Source organism: Serinus canaria, chromosome 2 (genome assembly GCF_022539315.1).
Source record: "Serinus canaria isolate serCan28SL12 chromosome 2, serCan2020, whole genome shotgun sequence".
Taxonomy (NCBI): domain Eukaryota; kingdom Metazoa; phylum Chordata; class Aves; order Passeriformes; family Fringillidae; genus Serinus; species Serinus canaria.
In genome coordinates, this window is record NC_066315.1 from 149,511,622 (window position 1) to 149,530,872 (window position 19,251).

The window sequence follows — 19,251 nt, forward strand, 5'->3', positions numbered from 1 at the left end:
TGCTCTCCAGCTGGCACAGGGTGAGGTGGCCAAGAGGCTGGGCTGACTCTCCAGCATTCCCAGGGGTTGCCTGGTCACTCCACCTTCCCTCCTTTGGCTGCCAGTGCTCTGGCTCCTTTCAGCCCTAAAGACTCTGTCACTCCTTGCATCCAGGGGTCACCAGAAACATCTGGTTTTGGTGGGGCTTTCACACCCCAGCAAGTCCAGTTTGACGAGTTTGGTTTCAGTGATCCTTGTGGGTCCTTTTCTGGGATATTCCATGGTTCTGTGGTCCCTCCTTTTGCCTCCTTTCCACATTTCCCAGTGTGGGGTGGAGCTCGTGAGTCCCACTAAAGTCATGACAAGGACAACAGTTCCTCTCAAGCTCAAAGATCCCATCAGACATCCCCAACGCTGCCATCTGGTTGTAATTCCACACTTTGGAACCGTCTAGTACCTAAAAGACATACAAGGAGGCTGGAGAGGGATTTTTTCCAAGGGCTTATAGTGACAGAAGGGAAGATGGCTTGGAGCTGAAGGAGGATAGATTTAGATGGGATATTGGGAAGAAATTCTTCCCTGTGGGGGTGGTGAGGCCCTGGCACAGATTGCCCAGAGAAGCTGTGGCTGCTCCATCCCTGGAAGTGTCCAAAGCCACCTTGGAGAGGGCTTGGAGCAGCCTGGGATAGTGGAAAGTGTCCCTGCCCATGGCAGGGGGATAGGACAAGACGATCTTTGAGGTCTCTTCCAACCCAAACCATTCCATGGTTCTCTGAATTCCTGCTGGAATTGGCTTTACCAAGAGCCAGAGTTGAACAGAGCTCACTTGCACTGAGTTCATGAGCCCTGATGCTGAATAAAATGGAGCATCTCTGTGATGAGAGTTACATTTACACTTTTGTGCATTTTGAAGCATGGCACAAATATTTCTGTGGGCCCAGCTGGGCAGGGTGCCCCCACAGACTGGAGTGCATTCACACTCAGCCCTCTCTCCCTGCTCAGAAAGGCTTAAAAGCTCTGTTACACTGCTGTCTGGGGAGGGCCTTGGTTTTACCTCTCCTCCAGAGCAAAGTCAGCACTGCAGGTCAGCAGTCTCAGAGCTGAACTCCAAAACTTGAGATTTAGCTTGGATATTGGGAAGAAATTCTTCCCTGTAAGGATGGTGAGGCCCTGGCACAGGTTGCCCAGAGAAGCTGTGGCTGCTTCATCCTTGGAAGTCTTCTAGGCCAGGCTGGACAGGGTTTGGAGCAGTTTGGAAGGTGTCCCTGCCCATGGCAGGAGGTTGGAATGAGATGATCTTGTCCTTTCAGCCCAGTTTTGTCTCCGGTGGGCACTCACAGGGCGTTTCAGGTGGGCACTGCAGACTTTTAAGGCCAAAATATTTCCAGCTTGCAGAAGGACGGAAAAGCTTTAATCACAGCACATTCCTCCCTGGGAAGGAGGGGACAAGAGCTGACAAGATAAACCACAGGGGACTTTTAAAAACCACACAGAGTCTTTTAAAGCATCTTCAACCCTACATTTTTGATCCCAAGAGCAGTGCATGAGCTCCTTTGGTGGAGGTGGACATGAAGTCAAAGCAGGGCTCTGACATTTAAGTGAGCATAGAATTTAACACTCAACAGCAGGATTTTTTTTTGTCCTCATCCCACTCACAGTGATAAAAAAACCCCTTGATATCCATCTACAGGACATGGTCATGAGGGCATTTTGGGGACAGCTGCAAGTGTTGAAGGCCTTGCAGAATTAATCTTGGTGTTAAAGTCTCTCAGGGCAAAGCTGGTGGAAGGGGCAGGGTGTGAAATGTGTGATGTGTCTTGAGGCTGGATCTGCCAGTCCGGTTGGATCTTCAGGATGTGCCAAAGGTGGCCCAACCACACTGGAACAAACTCCATCAGGATTCCTCAGCAGGATTTCACCCAGTTTGATCCTGGTTTTTTTATTGTACATGGGATGAAGCTTTTCTCTAACAATGAAAACACAGCTGGGGAGCAGGACAGGGGTCTGTCCCACCAAGAATTGTCCCGTCAAAAGCTTGGCTGTGTCTCCAAACTCTACTGCAGAGAGATCAGAGCCTGTGGTGAGTTTAGGGAGCTTGTAGTATGTTTATTTTTACCATTTAGCTGGCCAGACTGCACTGAGTCATGAGTTGAGGAGGGAGAGAGAGGTTCAGATTAAAAATTGAATGTGCTGCAGGATTTGGGGTGTGTCTGTTGTTCTGTGAGTGGTGATTCCCAGCAGCCATTCACTCAGCCTTTATTACTCAGGACACTCCAGCAAGGGGATTTTTCCTTTCTCTTGTCTGAACTGCATTTGAAAGGACATTTTGCTGTTGTTTGGAGCATGCTGGGGCAGAGCAGAGGCTGCACTTCCAGTCTCCAAGAAAGTCTGAGGGGTACCAGAGGTCTAAAGGACCTGCCACTGATCACCTCCTTAGATTAGGCTGAGTGCCTGAATAATAACTCTGCTTTTAGCTGCTGCTCCAGGGACTGCCTCTGGACCTCTAAAGCTTCACAAACAACCTCCTAAAGCTTGAAGTGAATAATTGAGGTTGTGCCACTGGTGCTGGGAGCTCACATCCTTCCCCACCAGAGAGCTCATCAGAAGTTTTCTGAGAGCACAGCCTGCACACAGCAAATTTCTCAGGGTCCTGGAGTGTCACTGCATCAGGGCTTTTGTGACCCCCAGGTACCTCAGCAGCTCCTGGGTTAATCTCTGGATAAGCCCTGGTGGGCCAGCCCTGATTCCTGACAGTAATCTCAGTTTTACAGAATGTTCTGTTGGTGCTGCCTCATCTTACACAGGATGGAGGTGAGAGCTGTGCCTGGCAGGGCTGGACAGAGTAAAAAAGGGCTCAGTGGAAGCCAGCCCTTCCCAGGACCAGGACAAAAGCCACCCCCTCCCATCTGTGCCGTGGCAGAGTCACAAAAAGATCAGATGGTTTGCAAATAAAGGGGTTTTTTTTTTGTGCTGAGCACAAGAGCTGCTGTCAGTCAAGGAAACACTGCTTAAGAATTGTTAAAACCATTCACTTCCTCCCTTCCAGTGATAATTTTATTTTAAAAATCACTGAAGAGATCCCTTGGAAAGTACAAGGGAACCTCTTAGCAAAATGCAGATATTTCTGTGCCTCGTAGGCACGAGGCTAAAAGCATCTCCACTAGGCTGGGTTTGCTGTCAGTTCTGTCTCTCAGATATCCCTTCACCCTTTCCTTTCCCTTGCTGGCAGCCAGCACCTCGGACAGCCTCAGAAATGCTTTGAAGTGCTGTGGCAGGGAGGTCAGGCAGTCAGGAGGGATCAGGGCTGGTGCTCTGTGATGTGTGAGCTCACCTGCACAATTCCTGCTGCTCCTGGGGGAGCAGGGGCTGCCAGAGACCCTGCAGGAATGGGAACCCTCTGTGCACCAAGTCCTCATCACTAATTGCAGTGCAGGACTGTCACATTTCTTCATCTGAGCCACCAGCTGGAAGAGACACTGAGAAAAAACATCTCAAAAATCAGGATAGAGAGTTGGATGGAAAGGTTTGTTCCAGGACTGGGATTTGGGAGCCCTCCTCTTGCATTTTGGGAGACCTCCACTCATTACAGAGCTCCAGAGCTTCCTCTTTTTTCCCCTCCCTCCTCAGGTGATTATTCATTTTATTATTACAGTTGCTCAGACAGCTTGTGACAGAGCAACTCGCTATCAGGAAGAAATCAGAATTGATTAAATTAGCACATTACAGGTTTAATTTAGACATAAACAAGATTCAGACCTTGGAGAAAACCAGAATATCCTACTTTTAATTCTCAGTTTTAAATACTTCCATTTTTTGGGTGGCCTTTTCAGAAATGTTCTTTGTTTTGGGGTGAAAAAAATTAACATTTTTTTGCAACTAAGATTTAATATTAAAAAAAATGAGGCTGATCAACAAAGATTAAATGTTTCCAGGTAGACTTTTTTTTCTTTTTTTTTTCCCTGGGAGCATCAGTTGGCTCCTGATGCAGGATGAAAGCATCTTGCTGAGGGCAGGGCAAGTGAATTACTGCAGGGTGAGCTGAGTTAAGAGCTTGGAGAAAGTTCCCTCTCTATTGTGGTTTCCTGCTCTTCTCCTGTGCTGAGTGCACGCTCGTTTCCTGCTGAAACAGGATTACTCCATCCCACATTTTCTCCAGGGTTCTGCCCTGTTAAAGCATGCAGACTTTCCCAGGGGCTGCTGACACACTCTAAATTCCCATCCTCTCCTGCCCTGGAGCACTTAATTTGTGTGTCCATGCCCTGAATTGCTGGATTCCCCACCAAGAGAAAAAAAAAAAAAGGGGAATTTCAGCTCCAGTGCTGCTGTGGATGTTCATGGCTGTCACAGAGCCTGAGGGGTTTTTTTGTCCAAGCACCTGCTCAAGCAGGGTCATCTGGAGGTGACCCAGGGCTGTGCCCAGGTGGCTTCTGAATGTGGAGATTTCACAAGTGAAAAGGGAAAGAGCTTTTCCTTCCTAACTTTACAGTCAGACATGAAAAACAAAAGCTCAGAGAATGGTTTGGGTTGGAAGGGGCCTTCAAGATCATCTCATTCCAACCCTCTGCCCTGGGCAGGGACACCTCCCACTATCCCAGGTTGCTCCAAGCCCCATCCAGCCTGGCCTTGGACACTTCCAGGGCCTCATCCAAGAGGTCTCAAACGAGAGCTCCCTCAGTTTGAGGAGGCACCAGGCAGTTCAGGAGCCCAAATTCCACATCTGCTCAGTGCAGAAGGGAGATGTCCTTCTCAGGTGATGTGGTGTAAGGGAGAAGAAATGAGCTGGTTTGCAGAGGAGGCACCACACACCTCACATTCAGCTTATTCCATAAGAAATTCCACTCAGGGAATGCTGTGAGTTCCCACCTTGCTGCTGTGTTGTTGAATTTCCCCACGGAGGCAATCTCAAAGGGAGGGAAGAAATGTCCTGCACCCCTGGAAGACACAGGGATCAGCAAAAGAGCAGAGGAAAATTTCCACTCTTTCCCCCATGTAAGTAGGACAAGAGCATCATCTTGCCAGCCAAATGCTGCAGCTGCTCCCAGGACCTGGTCTGAAACAGAGCACTCTCCTTCATTTTGCATGAATTCCCCTGCCAAATGTCATCCTGCGGGCAGGTCCCCAGGCAGAGGAGCCTTTTTGCAACTTCAGGAGAGATGGGAGGCAAAACTTGTTTGATTGAAAGTCTGAGCATTTTTTGTTTTTATTTTATTTTATTTTTTGCCGTGGGGTGTCACCTCCCAGGCTGAACTCTGGCAGGCAAAGGGAGGAAGCCAGCCTGTGCCTATTGGGGACATTTGCCACTGGGTCACTTTCTCTTCTCTCTTCATTTTCCAGCTGCTGGCTGTCATTAGAGGGAGGACTCCTCTATGCCTTCGTGGGACCGGCTGCTGCTGTCGTTTTGGTATTTAAGCTTGTCTGAAAGATTTCTTTTTTTCTCCTCTATATCTTATAGCGATTTCCTTGTTCTTTCAACCCAAGAATGCCCCTCTTTATTTCTATTGTGTTTCAAAGAGCTTCCTCCTTCAGGAATAACCAGCAAAGCCAACAGTTTGGGATGGGGTTGATTCTGAAATGTAATGTGCCTCAGCTCTCAGCCTTGCCCCTCTGTCCTCACTGGAGCCCCCTAACATCTGATTTATGCTTTACCTTGGTTTTGCTGTGTCTGGATGGAAGTGCAGGATGATGGTGGAAAACTCGGACATTGTCTCCTTCAGAAAATGCCATTCCTGGTGCTTTTCAGACCAGGCTGTGCCCTCACAGCCAGCTTTTGTTCCTGGTTCATCCCAGGCCAGTGCATGTGAGCAGATTTCCTTGTTTGAAATTGAAGTTAAATCTTCAAATCAATGCTGAGGGGATCCCTTCTGACCCTAAAAATGTCAGGTTTGCTTTGAATTCAAAGAGATGGCAGGGTTAAAGTGGGCATTCCTAAACTCCAGCTCCTTTATGGGGAGTCTGTTGTTCTGCCCCATCACCCCTGGCTCCAACAGAGCCCCAACACCAACATTGCCCAGTTATAATTTGAATTTAAGATGTCACTTGAGGTGACATTCCTTCCCTGCTACTCAGGCCTCACTGCCCATGAGAAACCCCAGGGCTGAAAGAATCTGAGAATTGCTGCACCTCCAGGAAATCCCTCCTGCAGCAATTCCTGATGGGTTTAAAACCACATTTGAGCCCTCACATCTTTCTGCAGTTTCTCTCCAGCCATGTTTTATCCAGTGGAGGAGCTTTATGCCCTCTGAGGTTCTGGAGAGCCCCACAGGAATGGGGTTGTTGCCACTCCCAATTCCTTTTGCAGTTCAGGCTTTTGTTTTGTGCAGTGCCTGGGGGATGAAATGCCCTGCAGCAGGAGCTTACAGGAGAGTAACTCCACAAAAGCTCGGGCTGCCTCTGTTCTCAGCGCTGTCACTGCACATCAAACCACCTTGGTGCCACCATTTCATCAGAGAAAAGCCAGCAGTGGCCCCTGCTCTGCAAGAAATCAAAACTGGTATGAGCTGAGGTCTTTCATGTGGGGTTGTGACACAGTGATTCGGAGGGAGGAAGCTTTGGTAGTGCCCAGAGTCACTCTGCTGCCTCAAACCACCTCGCTTTTGTTGTGCCAACAACAAGGGAGGTGATCTTTCCCTTTTTTCCTCTTTTAAAGTGTGGGGAAAACACAGGAGCCTGCTTCCATTTGGCAGCTCAGATTTCCCTCACCATCAAACAGCAGAAATGAGATGTCCTCACAGAGGGGTCAGCGCATGCAAATGGTGGTTCCTGCAGCTGATATTTGGTGGTGAATCATCTCTGGGGGTGTCTGGCCCTGATCAGCACCAAGAGAGAGGCCACACGCCTCGTTTAGACTCCCTGACTCATTCCTGGCCAAAGTGACAAATGAGTATTGCCCTGGTAGAGCCACCAAAGAGCTTGGGGAAGAAGAAGGAGAAGCGTGGGAAGCCTTTTTATAAATGGGAGTCTGCACAGAGATGAGCTCAAAAAGCTGATAATACTCTGAAGGTGGTTGGCCTGCAGCTTCAGCAATGTTCATAACTCACAGTCAGGCCACTGACACTGAACAGCTGCAGGTTTGAAGGATAAAGGTTTGACCTTTATTCCTAAAAATCCTGATCTACCTTAAACACAGAGCTGTTGGAAGCAGTTTTGCCTGCCCAGCTGACGTGGAGCAGCCTGGTGGCAGCTGTGTGCAGGCTGAAGGCAGGGGGAGGCTCATGGAACTAAGTGAGGACAGGGTCTGCAGTGGTCAGGTCGTGGTCATCTCCAGGAATTTCTGACTTGAAGCTTTGCTTCTGGAAGTTGTCTCAAAGATAAAGAAGTAAAGCTACTCTGCATATTATTGGAAGAATATCCATGTGGCATCCCGGACTTAGGAAATAACTGGAGCCAGGATCAGAGCAGGGTGTTGATTGTGGTGATCAATGTACTGGATTAATTGATTGATTGATTAAAACCAGTGCAGAGCTGCTCTTTGTTGTCTCCCTGCTCCTTAGGAGTGAGGATGCACACTTTGGCCAGCCCTAGGAGAGATCCAGCCCCACTTCAACCCTACCTTTCCTCCTGCCTGGCTGCACCTTAAGGAAAAACCTTTTTGGATCCTCCACAGTGAAGGATCAGTGATTTCAAAGTGCTCCCTCTCTTTCCAGGCTCATACCCAGGCTTTGATTTCCTGCTGATCCTTGGCTGTGTCACTGTGCCTGACTTGCCAGTGTTGTTTCTCTGAATCAATACCGTGGTGAACTCTAGAAATGGGCTCAGCTGCCCACTGACCCAGCAGCTGATGCACACAAAAATAACTGCAATTTCTGAGATTTTCTGTGAATTCCTAGCTGTGGGCTCCACATCAGTGAGCTGGTGAAACCAGCAGAAAGATTGATCCTTGTTTTGAGGGTGATTTAGGCAATAAGACAGAGGCTTGGTCCCTTCCTTTGGGTCAGGAGACTCTTTGGATCTCCTAAAATCACAAACACGTAAAATCACATGAATTTATCTCTGAATTTGGCCTTAAAACATTTCCCTGCAAGCCCCACATGCAAAACAGCATCCACCACACGTTTCTGCCACCAGCAGCTGTTCCAGTGGCAGCAAAGCCAGGAGAATGTCTCCTTTTTCCACCATCATGACCTCCTCCACGCAGGGGTGGGGCTGGTGGGTCACTAATGTGTTGGGGATGGGGTTTGTACAGCAGATGCAGCTGGCAGCAGTGGATGCAGCTGGGAAGGCACAGGGAGGAGTTTGGGGTCACTCTGCAGGATCTCAGCTCTGTCCAGCCTGTGTTTCACTGTGGAGTTTTGTTTCTGATGGACACAGACATCCCTGCTCTCACCCCGAGGAAAACGGACTGCATGGAATTGTATCACCCACTGATTTTTGGGGGAATTCTCCATGCTGTGCCATCTGCCATGTCTCCCAAGACACCCCTCCAGAGCAGATGATGTCTCTACCTGCTCCAGCACCCCTCCACCTCTTATTTTGAGAGCAGCAGTGGTGTTTCACCAGGAAAGATCTGACACGTTGTCTGCATTCTCTTAAAGCTGCTTCTGACTCCAAAAGGTGCTTTGGGAAGCAGCCAACGTCAATCCACTGCTCTTCTCTGTAAAGTCTCTATTTGGATTAGCCCAAAAAATTGTTGTTGTGCCTGGAGTTTGCCTTGCTGGACCTCAGGCGGTGTTGGGGTTCAAGCAGCCCTGCAGCAACCTGAGAAATTCCATCTCTCCTGCTTCATGGAGACCTGGTTGAGGGTTGAACTTGATGATCTTGGGGGTCTTTTCCAATTTTAATGATTCTCCAGCCTCCTTGATCTGCTGCCAGCTGCATTCTGCTGTCCTGAACTCACTGATGCACGGCCAGGGGAGGTGGGACAGTGGAGGACAGGGGACACAAGGGGTGGTGGCCTGCAGAGGTGTGACCTGGCTTTGGGAGAAACCCTTCTGTGTTACCGAGCTTGACCTGACCCACTTGAGAACAAAACTTGTGTGTTGTTTCTCTTTTGACAGGTGAACATGGTTATTGGCATTCTGGTTTTTAACAAACTTGTATCCAAAGATGGAATAACAGATAAGAAACTGAAGGAACGGGCAGGGTATGCCTTATCAATACATCTAAGTAAAGAGTGAAAATAAAAACCAAAAATACCCAAGGCTGTGATCAATAACCAGGCAAGGGGTGAAAAAAGAGATTGGGGATGCAAACGAAACAAAAAAGCAAAACCAGATTTAAACAAAATGAAAGAAAAAAACCCACACTTGATTTAATGTCTTTGCACTGTCATTCGGTGCAGCAGGACACAAAAACCCAAGAAGCAGCCCTGTGTTGCTGTGGAGGAAGGATAAAAGTTCATCTCTTTGTTAAAATGGCTTCAGCCAAGGCTGGTGCATCCTCCCAGAAATGAGGGAGAGTGCAGTGGCTCTTGTCACTAACTCCTGGGGACAGCAGAGAGAGACTCAGCACTGCTGAGTGTGGCACATGGCAAGAGCTGGGGGACAGAGGGGTGGTGTCTGAGGGCTGGCAGGTGTCTCAGGGACAGCAGAGGTGTGTGATGGAAGGGAATGGGTTCTGGAGGTCTGGCAGGGAGCAGAGCAGCAGATGGATGCAGTAGGAGAGGTGAGTTAAGAACCTCTGCTGTGAGAAAAAATTCTGCTCCCACCTGAGGTTCTTTGTCTTCTCCACAGCCTCCATTCCTGAATCCAGAGGATTTGTGTTACCTGTTTTCTTTTGAAATAAATAATAATATTATTTATTTATTTTGAATAAATCCAAGATTGACTCCACATTTCTCCCTTCCCTGGTGTCTCCCTGGCCTTTGCCCAGGGCAGCAACTCCCGGGCAGGGCTCTCTCGTGGGTAACTCCCAAACTTTTGGCAGTGGCTATTTTGCCCCTGCCAGCACCCCCAGCAGGATGAGAGCCCCTCTCCTCTCCATTTCCAGGAACAATCCTGCAGTCTGCTCAAATTTTATCCCTGGGCAAGGGACAGAATGGCAATCTGAGTCTCCTCAGATGCTCAGGTCAGATGTGTGTTCCTTTCCCCTGTCTTTTTGGCTTCTTGCTGCAGTCAGAGAAGCTCTGTCCTTACCTGCTGCTGGGAAGGTCAGGGATCTCTGCTCCAAGGTGTCCACTGCAGGAGTTTGATTTATCACTGGGGGTAACAGCTGTGTTCTGGAAGGAAGAAGCTGTTCAGAAAGGAATGAGGAGAGCAAAAGCTGTTCTGGTTCCTCTGCATGGAGGCAGAGTTTGAAACCTTTGGAGGCTGGTGGAGAAAGCACAGGATGCATGGATGTATCCTGTCTGTCAAAGTGGAGGGAGAAGGGGTCTCCAGTGAGTCTCAGAGGGCAGGGGTGGATAATATGGATGAGGTTCAGTATTCCTGACACTGGTTTTTAGTTGAGTGGTGGAGGCAAAACCCAGAGTAGAGGCAAATTCTTATCCAGCACCTCAAATCCTGTGTTCAGTTTTGGGCCTCTCACTCCAGGAAAGACCTTGAGGGGCTGGAGCATGCCCAGAGGAGGGAACAGAGCTGGGGAAGGGTCTGGAGCACCAGGAGCAGCTGAGGCAGCTGGGGGGGCTCAGCCTGGAAAAAAGGAGGCTCAGGTGAGACCTCATCACTTTCTACAACTCCCTGAAATAGGGAGTGGTGTGGTGAGGGCTGGAATCTACTCCCAAGTAACAAGTGACAGGACAAGGGGAAATGACCTCAAGCTGTACCAGGGGAGGTCCAGGTTGGATATTTGGAAAAATTTCATCCATGAAAGGATGACCAGGCTTTGGAACAGGCTGCCTGGGGAAGCAGTGGAATCACCATCCCTGGAAGTACTCCAGAAACAAATGGACCTGGGACTTTGTGATAGAGTTTAGTGGCCATGGAGGGGTTTAGCCAAAGGTTGGACTCAATCTTGGAGGTCTTTTCCAACCTAATGATTTTGGTAAAACCACAGGGACCTGTTTAGGCTCATGGTTTATCAGCAGTGTTGACACAACCCAGCCTTGGGGTCCCTGGGTGCAGCAAACGGGGAATTTTGGTGCCTGAGCAGCTCCATGGCCATAAAACAAGGGGAGATTTGGTTGATCTGAGATACCAGCTCCTGCTGGGTGGAAAAATATGGGAAGAAGTGACCTTGGTGCATTGCTTGGAGCAGCTGCTAACAAACAAGTGTTTCATTCTGGATGATGCCTTCTTGACAAAGAGAGAACTCAAAAAAAAACCCACCCGGGCTGCCAGGCAGGGTCTGGAGCAGGGTAATTGCACTTGAAAGTCAGTGCTGCAATAAGTGATTTATTGGATTAGCAAAGCAGCAAGTTGCTGCCTCTCAGTCCTTCCCTCTCTAATCCAAACTGCACACGGAGTGACCTTATTTAATACACAGCAGCTGGTTATTGATCACACTCAGAGTTGGGCTTTAAAAACAAAACCTGCGAGGCAACAAAGCAAACAAACAAAACCAAAAAAGTCATTTTTCTGATGTTCTTTGTTTTTTTCTTTCTTTTCTCTTTTTTCCCCCCTTCTTTCGTGTCCGTGTGTGTGTGTGTGCAGCACTTTTTAGCCTTTTCTGTGCTCAGTGGTTTTGTTCTCCCTTCCCAAGTGCCCTTGCTGAGAGTGTGGGAGCACTTTTGAGAGCCCTGGTGCCCCTTTTCCTTTAGTTCTCTGCTTCTGGCCTGGGCTTGGGAACCGTGTTGGAAGGTAGATTGGAAGAAAATCAGAATGAGTAATGGCCTTGGAGATGTTTGGACCTGAGGAGATGGTCTAAAGAAATGTTCTGTTTCCTTTAGCAGAGGCAAGAAGTATGGTTCAGTGTTGCAAAAACAAAAGGGTGGGGAAAAAAATCCCCCAAAAATAGGAAAAAGAAAAAGAGCTGTTGGATGTTAAGAGGAGCCCAGCACGGACACCACAGATTGGTTGTCACAAATTCATCAGTGCCAACAGTTCTCATGAAATAATACCTGAGACACAGGAATTCTGCCCTGTACTTAGCAGTGGAAATAGCTGTGATTATTGTTGTCACATCTGTCAGAAAATGCAGATTTTCTAGTGGCAGTGATTTTAGAGGTGGATCACAAAACCAGGCTGTAGAGAAAGGGGTGGGAATACCTGGAGAGCTGGAGAAAAGCCAAAACCTGTCTGGGAATGGAGAAAACCATCCCAGAAAACAGTCTCTGTTGGTGGCCAACACCACCACCAGTGTTTGAGCTCTCTTGAAGGCATTGCTACCAAAAAATGAATGTTTTAATGTTGGGAGCCTTTAAAATGAATTTCAAATGTATTCAGCCAGCGTTTATTCCACATTTGTGTGCTCACACAGGCAGGGAGGAAGAATGATACCATTGGGGATATTCACCAGGACTAATTTTAGCTGAGTTTAATCTCTCTGGGCTTCCTCTGCCACTCCTGAGGAGAGACAGGAGCCTTGTCCCCCCTTAGAGGACTTCTTCTTTTATCTCTGTTGATCACAGAAACCACCCAAGAGGAGTTTGCCACAAAACCTTGTGTGAAGTAATCTCACCTGTGCAGGTGTCCTGATGGGGTGGAGCACAGCTGGGGCTGTCAGAGCACAGAGGGGAGAGAGTGATTAGGGAGGTGATAACTCCACTGGGACTGGAAGGGATTGGGATTGCCCTTCCTCTGGGAATGGTTCCTGTTGGAAGCAGTGCTCCTGCTCTTCAGGCTGTGGATGGTGGAAAGCGCTGCTCAGTAAAAGGTAGCAAAGCCCAGGCTCCAGTGAACACACCAGATGAGCCCGTGAGCTGTTTGTGGATGTTTAGGAAGCAGAAAAAGCTAAATTAAATGAAGGCATTATTCACTGTGATTATTTAATTAGCTTCCCTTTCATATGCACAGGCACCAATCTAAACCTGCTACGGAAATTCAATATATTAACAACCTCATGCCCCCAACCAGAAGGAATTAGGAGATAAATGTACCCACATCAGTGCCCACTGCTTGCAACTTCTGCATAAACACACCCAACAGCAGCTACAGTTGTGTGTTTACAGTGGTCTCCTGGCCAGTTCTCTGTGATTCAATGTCATCCATGTTTTTTCTGGTACAGTTTCCCATCAAATTCCTCAAGTCAATCTACTTTTTTTCTTTTTGCTGCCTATCTCTGCCTCTCTCTGTCTCTCTGCTTATCTGTTCTTTGTGGCTTATAGATTTGGGGAGAAGCTGTCGTATTTTTTTTTATCTTTTTAAGGGTCGTGCACCTAATGCCTCTCCAGACCCACTTGATCTTTGGTTCAGCCATTGTCCTCACAGGATTTACACCATCCTTCCTGGAAGATATTTATCTGTGGACACAGCAGCTAATTTCCTCTGTGTCTGAGAGCTTCTGTGGGATGCCTTAGTCGTTATTCTGGACAGGAATGATGACTTATGTCAGCGTAATTAATGAAAAGCCCAATCAATAGCCACTTGAAAGGGGGCTGCTGGGCCCACTGCTGCTGCTGTGTTGGTGCTCATCAGGATGTCTTTTTGCAGTGAGACTGAACAGAGAGCCACCAAAGCTCAGAAATGCTCTGTGGAGTCCCCTGATCTCCCTCCCAGACAGGGAAGGGCTGTAAAACCCCTCCTGGTTGGGGCAAACCTCCCTCAGCAGCATCCCCGCCACACACCCTGGGATGACAGACCCTGTGCTGTCCTCTGGCAGTGATTTCGTGTCTTCTCTGATGCCAGGCACAGCAGGAAGGTCTGGGGGATGTTTTGCAGACTCCTTCCCGTTTTCCAAGCCAGATCTGACGTGGGTGTGGATCTGTGCAGACCGGGGAGAGCACACAGCCAGTAAATTCTGGAAGAAATGGGACCAGTGCCAAGCTAATGTGGCTTCTGGGCTCCTGAAGAGGAGCAGAATGGGGGGTGGTTCCCACACATCAGCTGCTAAAAATCCCAAGGGTGTGCTTTAGCAGATCCCCTCATACCAGCAGCCCTCAGCGGGCTGTTTCTATGGTTGGTCCCATCCAGAAAAAAAAAAAAGTGGGAGCAGCAGGTGGGAATAATTCTCAGGGTTTATCCCAAAGATGATATTGGCTCTAGAACAGGATGTGAGAGAAGGAATGTCTCAGAAGCAGTCAGCCAGTCGGGTTCCTTTCAGGGCAGGTTAGGGGGCTAAGGAGACACCCAAGCTCAGGATGAACTTTAGGACGTCACAGAGTCCCATCCTGCATCAGGGAGGGAACCAAAAAACCAAAAAGTGGCCTCTGACCAAAAACCAAAGAGTGGCCTCTGTCCTGGTCTCACCAACTCCCAGTGTGATAAGTGACTTATCCCTTGCATTGCTTTAGGACAGCAGATAAGCAGGCACAGCCCCCACAGCCCTACTTCTTGCCTTCTACTGCACAACCCTGCCACCTTTTTTGTTTTGGAGCAAAAAGGCCAGGAGGGAAAAGAGCAATTTCTCAAAAAAAACCCAAAAAACCAATCGAAAAGAAGGAGGTGGAGACTGGGAGAGCAGTACTGGTTTCTCTTCCTTGGGTGCCAAAGAGACACCCTGAATCTGGCAAGACTTTCACCAACACAGTTCCACCCTCTCCAGCAGCACCAACAAATCTGAGTTGTCCATTTCTCCCCATTCCCCGCATCTGGAGTGGTACAGATGAGAGAGTTTTAATTCCTGCCTGTCTTTCATTTCTCTTCCCAAACTGGGTATGGTTGGTTGGCTCCCTTTTCTCCTTCCTTTCTTTTTGGCTTCTCTTTCCCTTTCCTTTCGACGTTTGTGCTCATGAGCGAAGTGTTTTGTTTTGTTTCAGTCTTTTGGTTTTAATTGCAGTCAGATGGCAGTGCCCCTTTACGGCATGACGCTCAAATGTTCCAAGTGTGGAGTAGTTTCTTCTGCTGAAGTTTCGGCCACAGCCACCAGTAACGCCATGTTAGTTCCTCTAATTTCAACTTCTTTTCTTTCTTTCTTTCCACTTTCTTTTTTTTTTTTTTTCTCTCCTTTTTTTTTTTCTTTTCATTTTTATTTTCGCTTTTCAGTTCCTTTTTTTATTTCCCTCTTCCATTTCCCTGCACTCACCAGCCCGTATTTGTTTTCTCCCCCCATGTCCCTGCCCACCTCCCTGACATCCCCCAGCTCTCCCCAACCTCATTCTGTGGGCCATGAGTAGAGCAGGGCTCCTGCAACACCCCTGGAGCTGATGGGCTGGATCCTGAAAAGCACTTTTTTGACATGCCTAGATTTAAGATTTAAGCATGTGACCAGCCCATGGAAGACAAAGGGACTCTGCATTTGTTGCAAGCCATGTTTAATTTGTTTAATGCCCCGTTCTTGGAGTTCCAGACTTAAAGCTGTGATTCCCAGTAGTTCTGGTGGTAGACAGGGACTCCAAAATCCAGCTTTGTCAGCCACTTGAGCACCTGCTTGAGTGTTTTCCTCCAGAGGCTGCAGAGCACTGAGTGTGGTTTAAGTGACTTGGTGAATCACTTCCAAGTGGGTTTTTTCTCCTCCTATGAAATGCTGAAGTTAAGTTTCATACCTCGTAGGCCTGCAGGTCTGATTTGATGAGTGTTGACTGCCTCTTTTGGACCCCTGAAAGCACTTGGAATTAATTCTCAAAATCTTAAAGCGTTTCATAGCTCTGAGTTACAAAAGTCAAATGCTGTTAAATCTCTTCTTAGATGACGCTGGAGTTAGCTTAAAAAAAAAAAAAAGAAAAGAAAAAATAATTCCAGAGCTTTGTTCTGCTGGAGAAATTGCTATTTATGTGGTTGGCTTTTTTCACAAAGGTTAAGGTTGGAGGGAGAGTCATGAGGGAAGGTTCGTCTTTCTTCCTTCCCCTTTGGAAATTTTATTATCTGTATCACATCCAAGTGATGCTAAACTTTGGTTTTGATGTCTAAATTAGTACATGCAAAACGTGTGAGGGAAACAGTCTCAGATCATTTGCAGTTTGAAAATTCCTACCTTTAATTAATCTAAACTAAAAGAGGCAGCCGATTGCCAGATCTCAAAATGTAGAAAGATAAAAGAAAATCAACTCAAGAGCACCTGGAAGGTGTCCCTGCTCACGGCAGGGGGTTGGAATGAGATGTTCTTTAAGGCCTCTTCTAACCCAAACCGTTTTATGGTTCTGTGGTTTTCTCAGTGAAATGTAGAACTGAACAAAATTTGATTTATTTTTCACTGCTAAGGTCATTTACTCACCTTTTGCAGCAGTGCCCAGCTGAGATGGTGAGATGGAATCAGTCCAGACATGTGTACCACAAGTCTGGAATGAGCAGCTCGCTGCTTTTTGGATTCCTGTAACTGCAGAGCAATGTTAAACCAGCAGCAGATTTACTATTAATAAATTAGACTCTTAAACAGGAGAGGCTTTCTGTTCATAGTAAATTAATTTTAAAAGTTAAATAGTCTCAAGTCCCTCTCCAATAGTGTCTGACATTGGTCTGCAATAAATCACAGATTCTGATTCATCTCCAAATCAGGAGAAAAAAGGGTATGAAAGCCAGATCTCCTATTCATCCTGCTTCTCTAATTTAAGTGGATTGACAGAAATTGGAGGGCTCTTGTAAGAGGATTTTTTTCTGTTTTGTTTCCCAGCAGATTGGGTACCTCAGATGACAGTGTCCAGTATCAATATTGTTGTTTGTCCTCAAGTGTCCCAAGCTCTTATCCTTGCAAAGGGAACACTGAGGAATACCCAAATAGGTTCACTCATTTCTCCTCGTGATCCACTTCATCCTGCAGCTGAACTGTTCCTGGTTTTCCTCCTGCAAATTTCTTGTAAATGAGGTTGCCGAAAAGGCAAAACTCTGATTATTCTTCATGCCACCGCCACCCTTCTGCTGGGCCCTCTCCTCCCAGACCTTGCAGAGGCTTTGCCATTTAGCTTTGGAGTCTTGGAATGTGGATTAAATGCCTTGAGGATTCCTGGCTCTTCCCTGACCTGGAATGAGCCATCATTTTTTAGTGCAGAGCACATCAAGGGTGTTCCTGCCTTGTTCCTGCTGGGGCTGGTCATGCCCTCCCCAGCTTCCCTCCCATAGATTCCAGAGGTTTATTTCTGGGATAGCATGGAGTGAGAAATAGATCTTTAGACTGTTTTTCTTGGGTTTTGAAAATCTTTGTGGTGAGATCTGTGGTTGGAGAAGGGGATGTGTAAAGGAGGGAAAAGAGAGGGAACTGATGGGAGAGAAAAGTGACAGAAGTGGAAAAATAACTACTGGAAATTGTGTGATTTCTTGACCTGGGGAAGGAAAAATGGAAATCTTTGGATGTCAGTGACCTGTTAGGGGTTAGCTGGACTTGACAGGTGTGGGTTAAATAAATCCTTCCCTTTAGGCTGTGCTGAAGAAGATCTTGGACAGGTTTTGCCATTGGAAGACCTCTGTTCCCACATTTCTTCCCATTATTGCTGCCTGTAGGGCACCCTCAGCCAGTGAAATGTTCCCTGTAATTAATTAATCCTTGCTACCTGTGAAAATTATTTTATCTGAGATGGAAAACGTGTCTCAGGAGCTTGGCTTTTTTTGGTACTTGCTGTGAACAAGGGAATCCACTGCAGACAGGAGGGAGTGCTGAGGGATGGATGGATGGATGGATGGATGGATGGATGGATGGATGGATGGATGGATGGATGGATGGATGGATGGATGGAAGTTGATGTCCAATCCCTGAAAGTGTCCAAGGCCAGGTTGGACAGAGCTCTGAGCAACCTGGGATACTGGAAGGTGTCCCTGCCCATGGCAGGGGGTTGAAACTAAATGATCTTTAAGGTCCCTTCCAACTCAAACCATTCCATGATTTTATGAATCCTTGCCAAGCAGCTCATTGGAAATTTGGACTCTCAGGCTCTGACCAGTGGGAAGAGGCTGGCCCAAGACTAAAACCCTGGCACAGTGTATTTATCCAGGCACCCCACCCAACAGCCAGTGTCAGGGGTTCCTCGTGACTCCCATCATTAGCATTCCTGTTAAATCCTTAGGAATTCACGTGTCAAATCTCCCATCTAAGGGTTCTGCCCTTTTTTATTGGCTCAATATCCTTTTAGGGAGTCTTGGATGTCAAATTTTCTGCCTGTATTGTAATTCCAGGATTAATGTGAGTCAGTGCTTCCATGCATGGCTGGTCTAGGAAGGAGACTGTTCCTCAGGAGAGTGTTGTCCTCGTGGTTCAAGGAATTTGAAATCCTATCCTTACCTGGGGATAATACCCGGATCCTGCAAGTCCTTTTTGGACTCTCAGAGAACACCTTCCTTAATTAAAGGTGAATAATGAAGCAGTCTGGTCACAGCTGCCTCATCACCTGCCTGTTTCATGTGTCATAAAATCGTCACAGAATGGGTTGGGTTGGAGGGACCCTGAAGTTCATCTCATTCCAGAACGCTCCCTATGAACACTTCCCACCAGACCAGGCTGCTCAGGGCAGTTTAGAGGCATTTGATTTCCTGTTCCCTTAATTTTATTATTTATATTGCAGCTACTGGGAGTAGAATCATCTTTCAGGGGAGAATAGAAATCACAGCAGGTGTTTCTCTTTTTGCCTGTGCATGGGAAGAGCGAGCAGAGTTTCCTCTCTTTTTTAGTTACAGGTTTCCTATCTTGGTTATATGGGCATTGATTTACAGGGATTTGCTCTGAAAGTGTCCCTAAAATTGGGACAACAGTCTTGCTTTTTGGAGGAACAGTTTTTAAATGTTTAAAAAGTGTTTTAAGCTAGGTTGGATGGAGGTGTGGGCAGCCTGGTCTAGTGAAAAGTGCCCCTGCTCGTGGCAGTGGGGTGGAGTTAGATGATTTTTAAGATCCCTTCCAGCCCAAACCATTCCATGATTCTGTAATTCTGTGAGTACAGGTCAGAGGAGCAGAGAAGCACGAGAGAATAAATAAAGCACATCCCTGTACTGTGATTTTCCTGCAGCAGAACTGCTGGTGTGTAAGGAGCCATCCATTGTTTGTTGAGTCCAGCAACCATTTCCCTTTTCAGAGCTCCTCTCCAGGAGCTGCTTTTAAATTATAAAGTGATTTTTTTTTTTCCTTCTGCTGCTTCTTTAACTTAAGTTGCTGCTGTTCTGTCAGGGTTGAGCAATGAAAATAATTGATCACTTTGCCCTTTCTAATGGCCCTTTACATCTTTATTGGCATGTCCTGTGTGTCCCCCTGCACTTGCCTTTTCTCAGGGTGCAGGACTCTTCATCTTTCTTCATGTAGATCTTTATCTCCAAACCCATTCTTTTTGCTCTTTCCATTGCTTTCCTCTAAGTGCAATCCATTTATTCTGCTTCTTTTGCAAAGACAAAGACTCTCCATGCCTCCAGCTACAAAAAGGACAAATCCACAGATAGATTTTGTCATTTT

The 19,251-nt window shown here is 47.2% G+C and overlaps 1 protein-coding gene across 1 annotated transcript in view; it reads left to right on the forward strand.

Annotated features, from left to right (window-relative positions):
• The window catches only part of LOC103816826 (adhesion G protein-coupled receptor B1), a 133,950-nt gene that overhangs the window by 86,316 nt on the left and 28,383 nt on the right, over window positions 1–19,251 (forward strand). Inside the window, exons 15-17 of the mRNA XM_050970761.1 lie at window positions 5,314–5,380; window positions 8,973–9,058; window positions 14,728–14,826. Coding sequence (XP_050826718.1) covers window positions 5,314–5,380; window positions 8,973–9,058; window positions 14,728–14,826 — 252 coding nt within the window. The remainder of the gene's footprint in view (window positions 1–5,313; window positions 5,381–8,972; window positions 9,059–14,727; window positions 14,827–19,251) is intronic.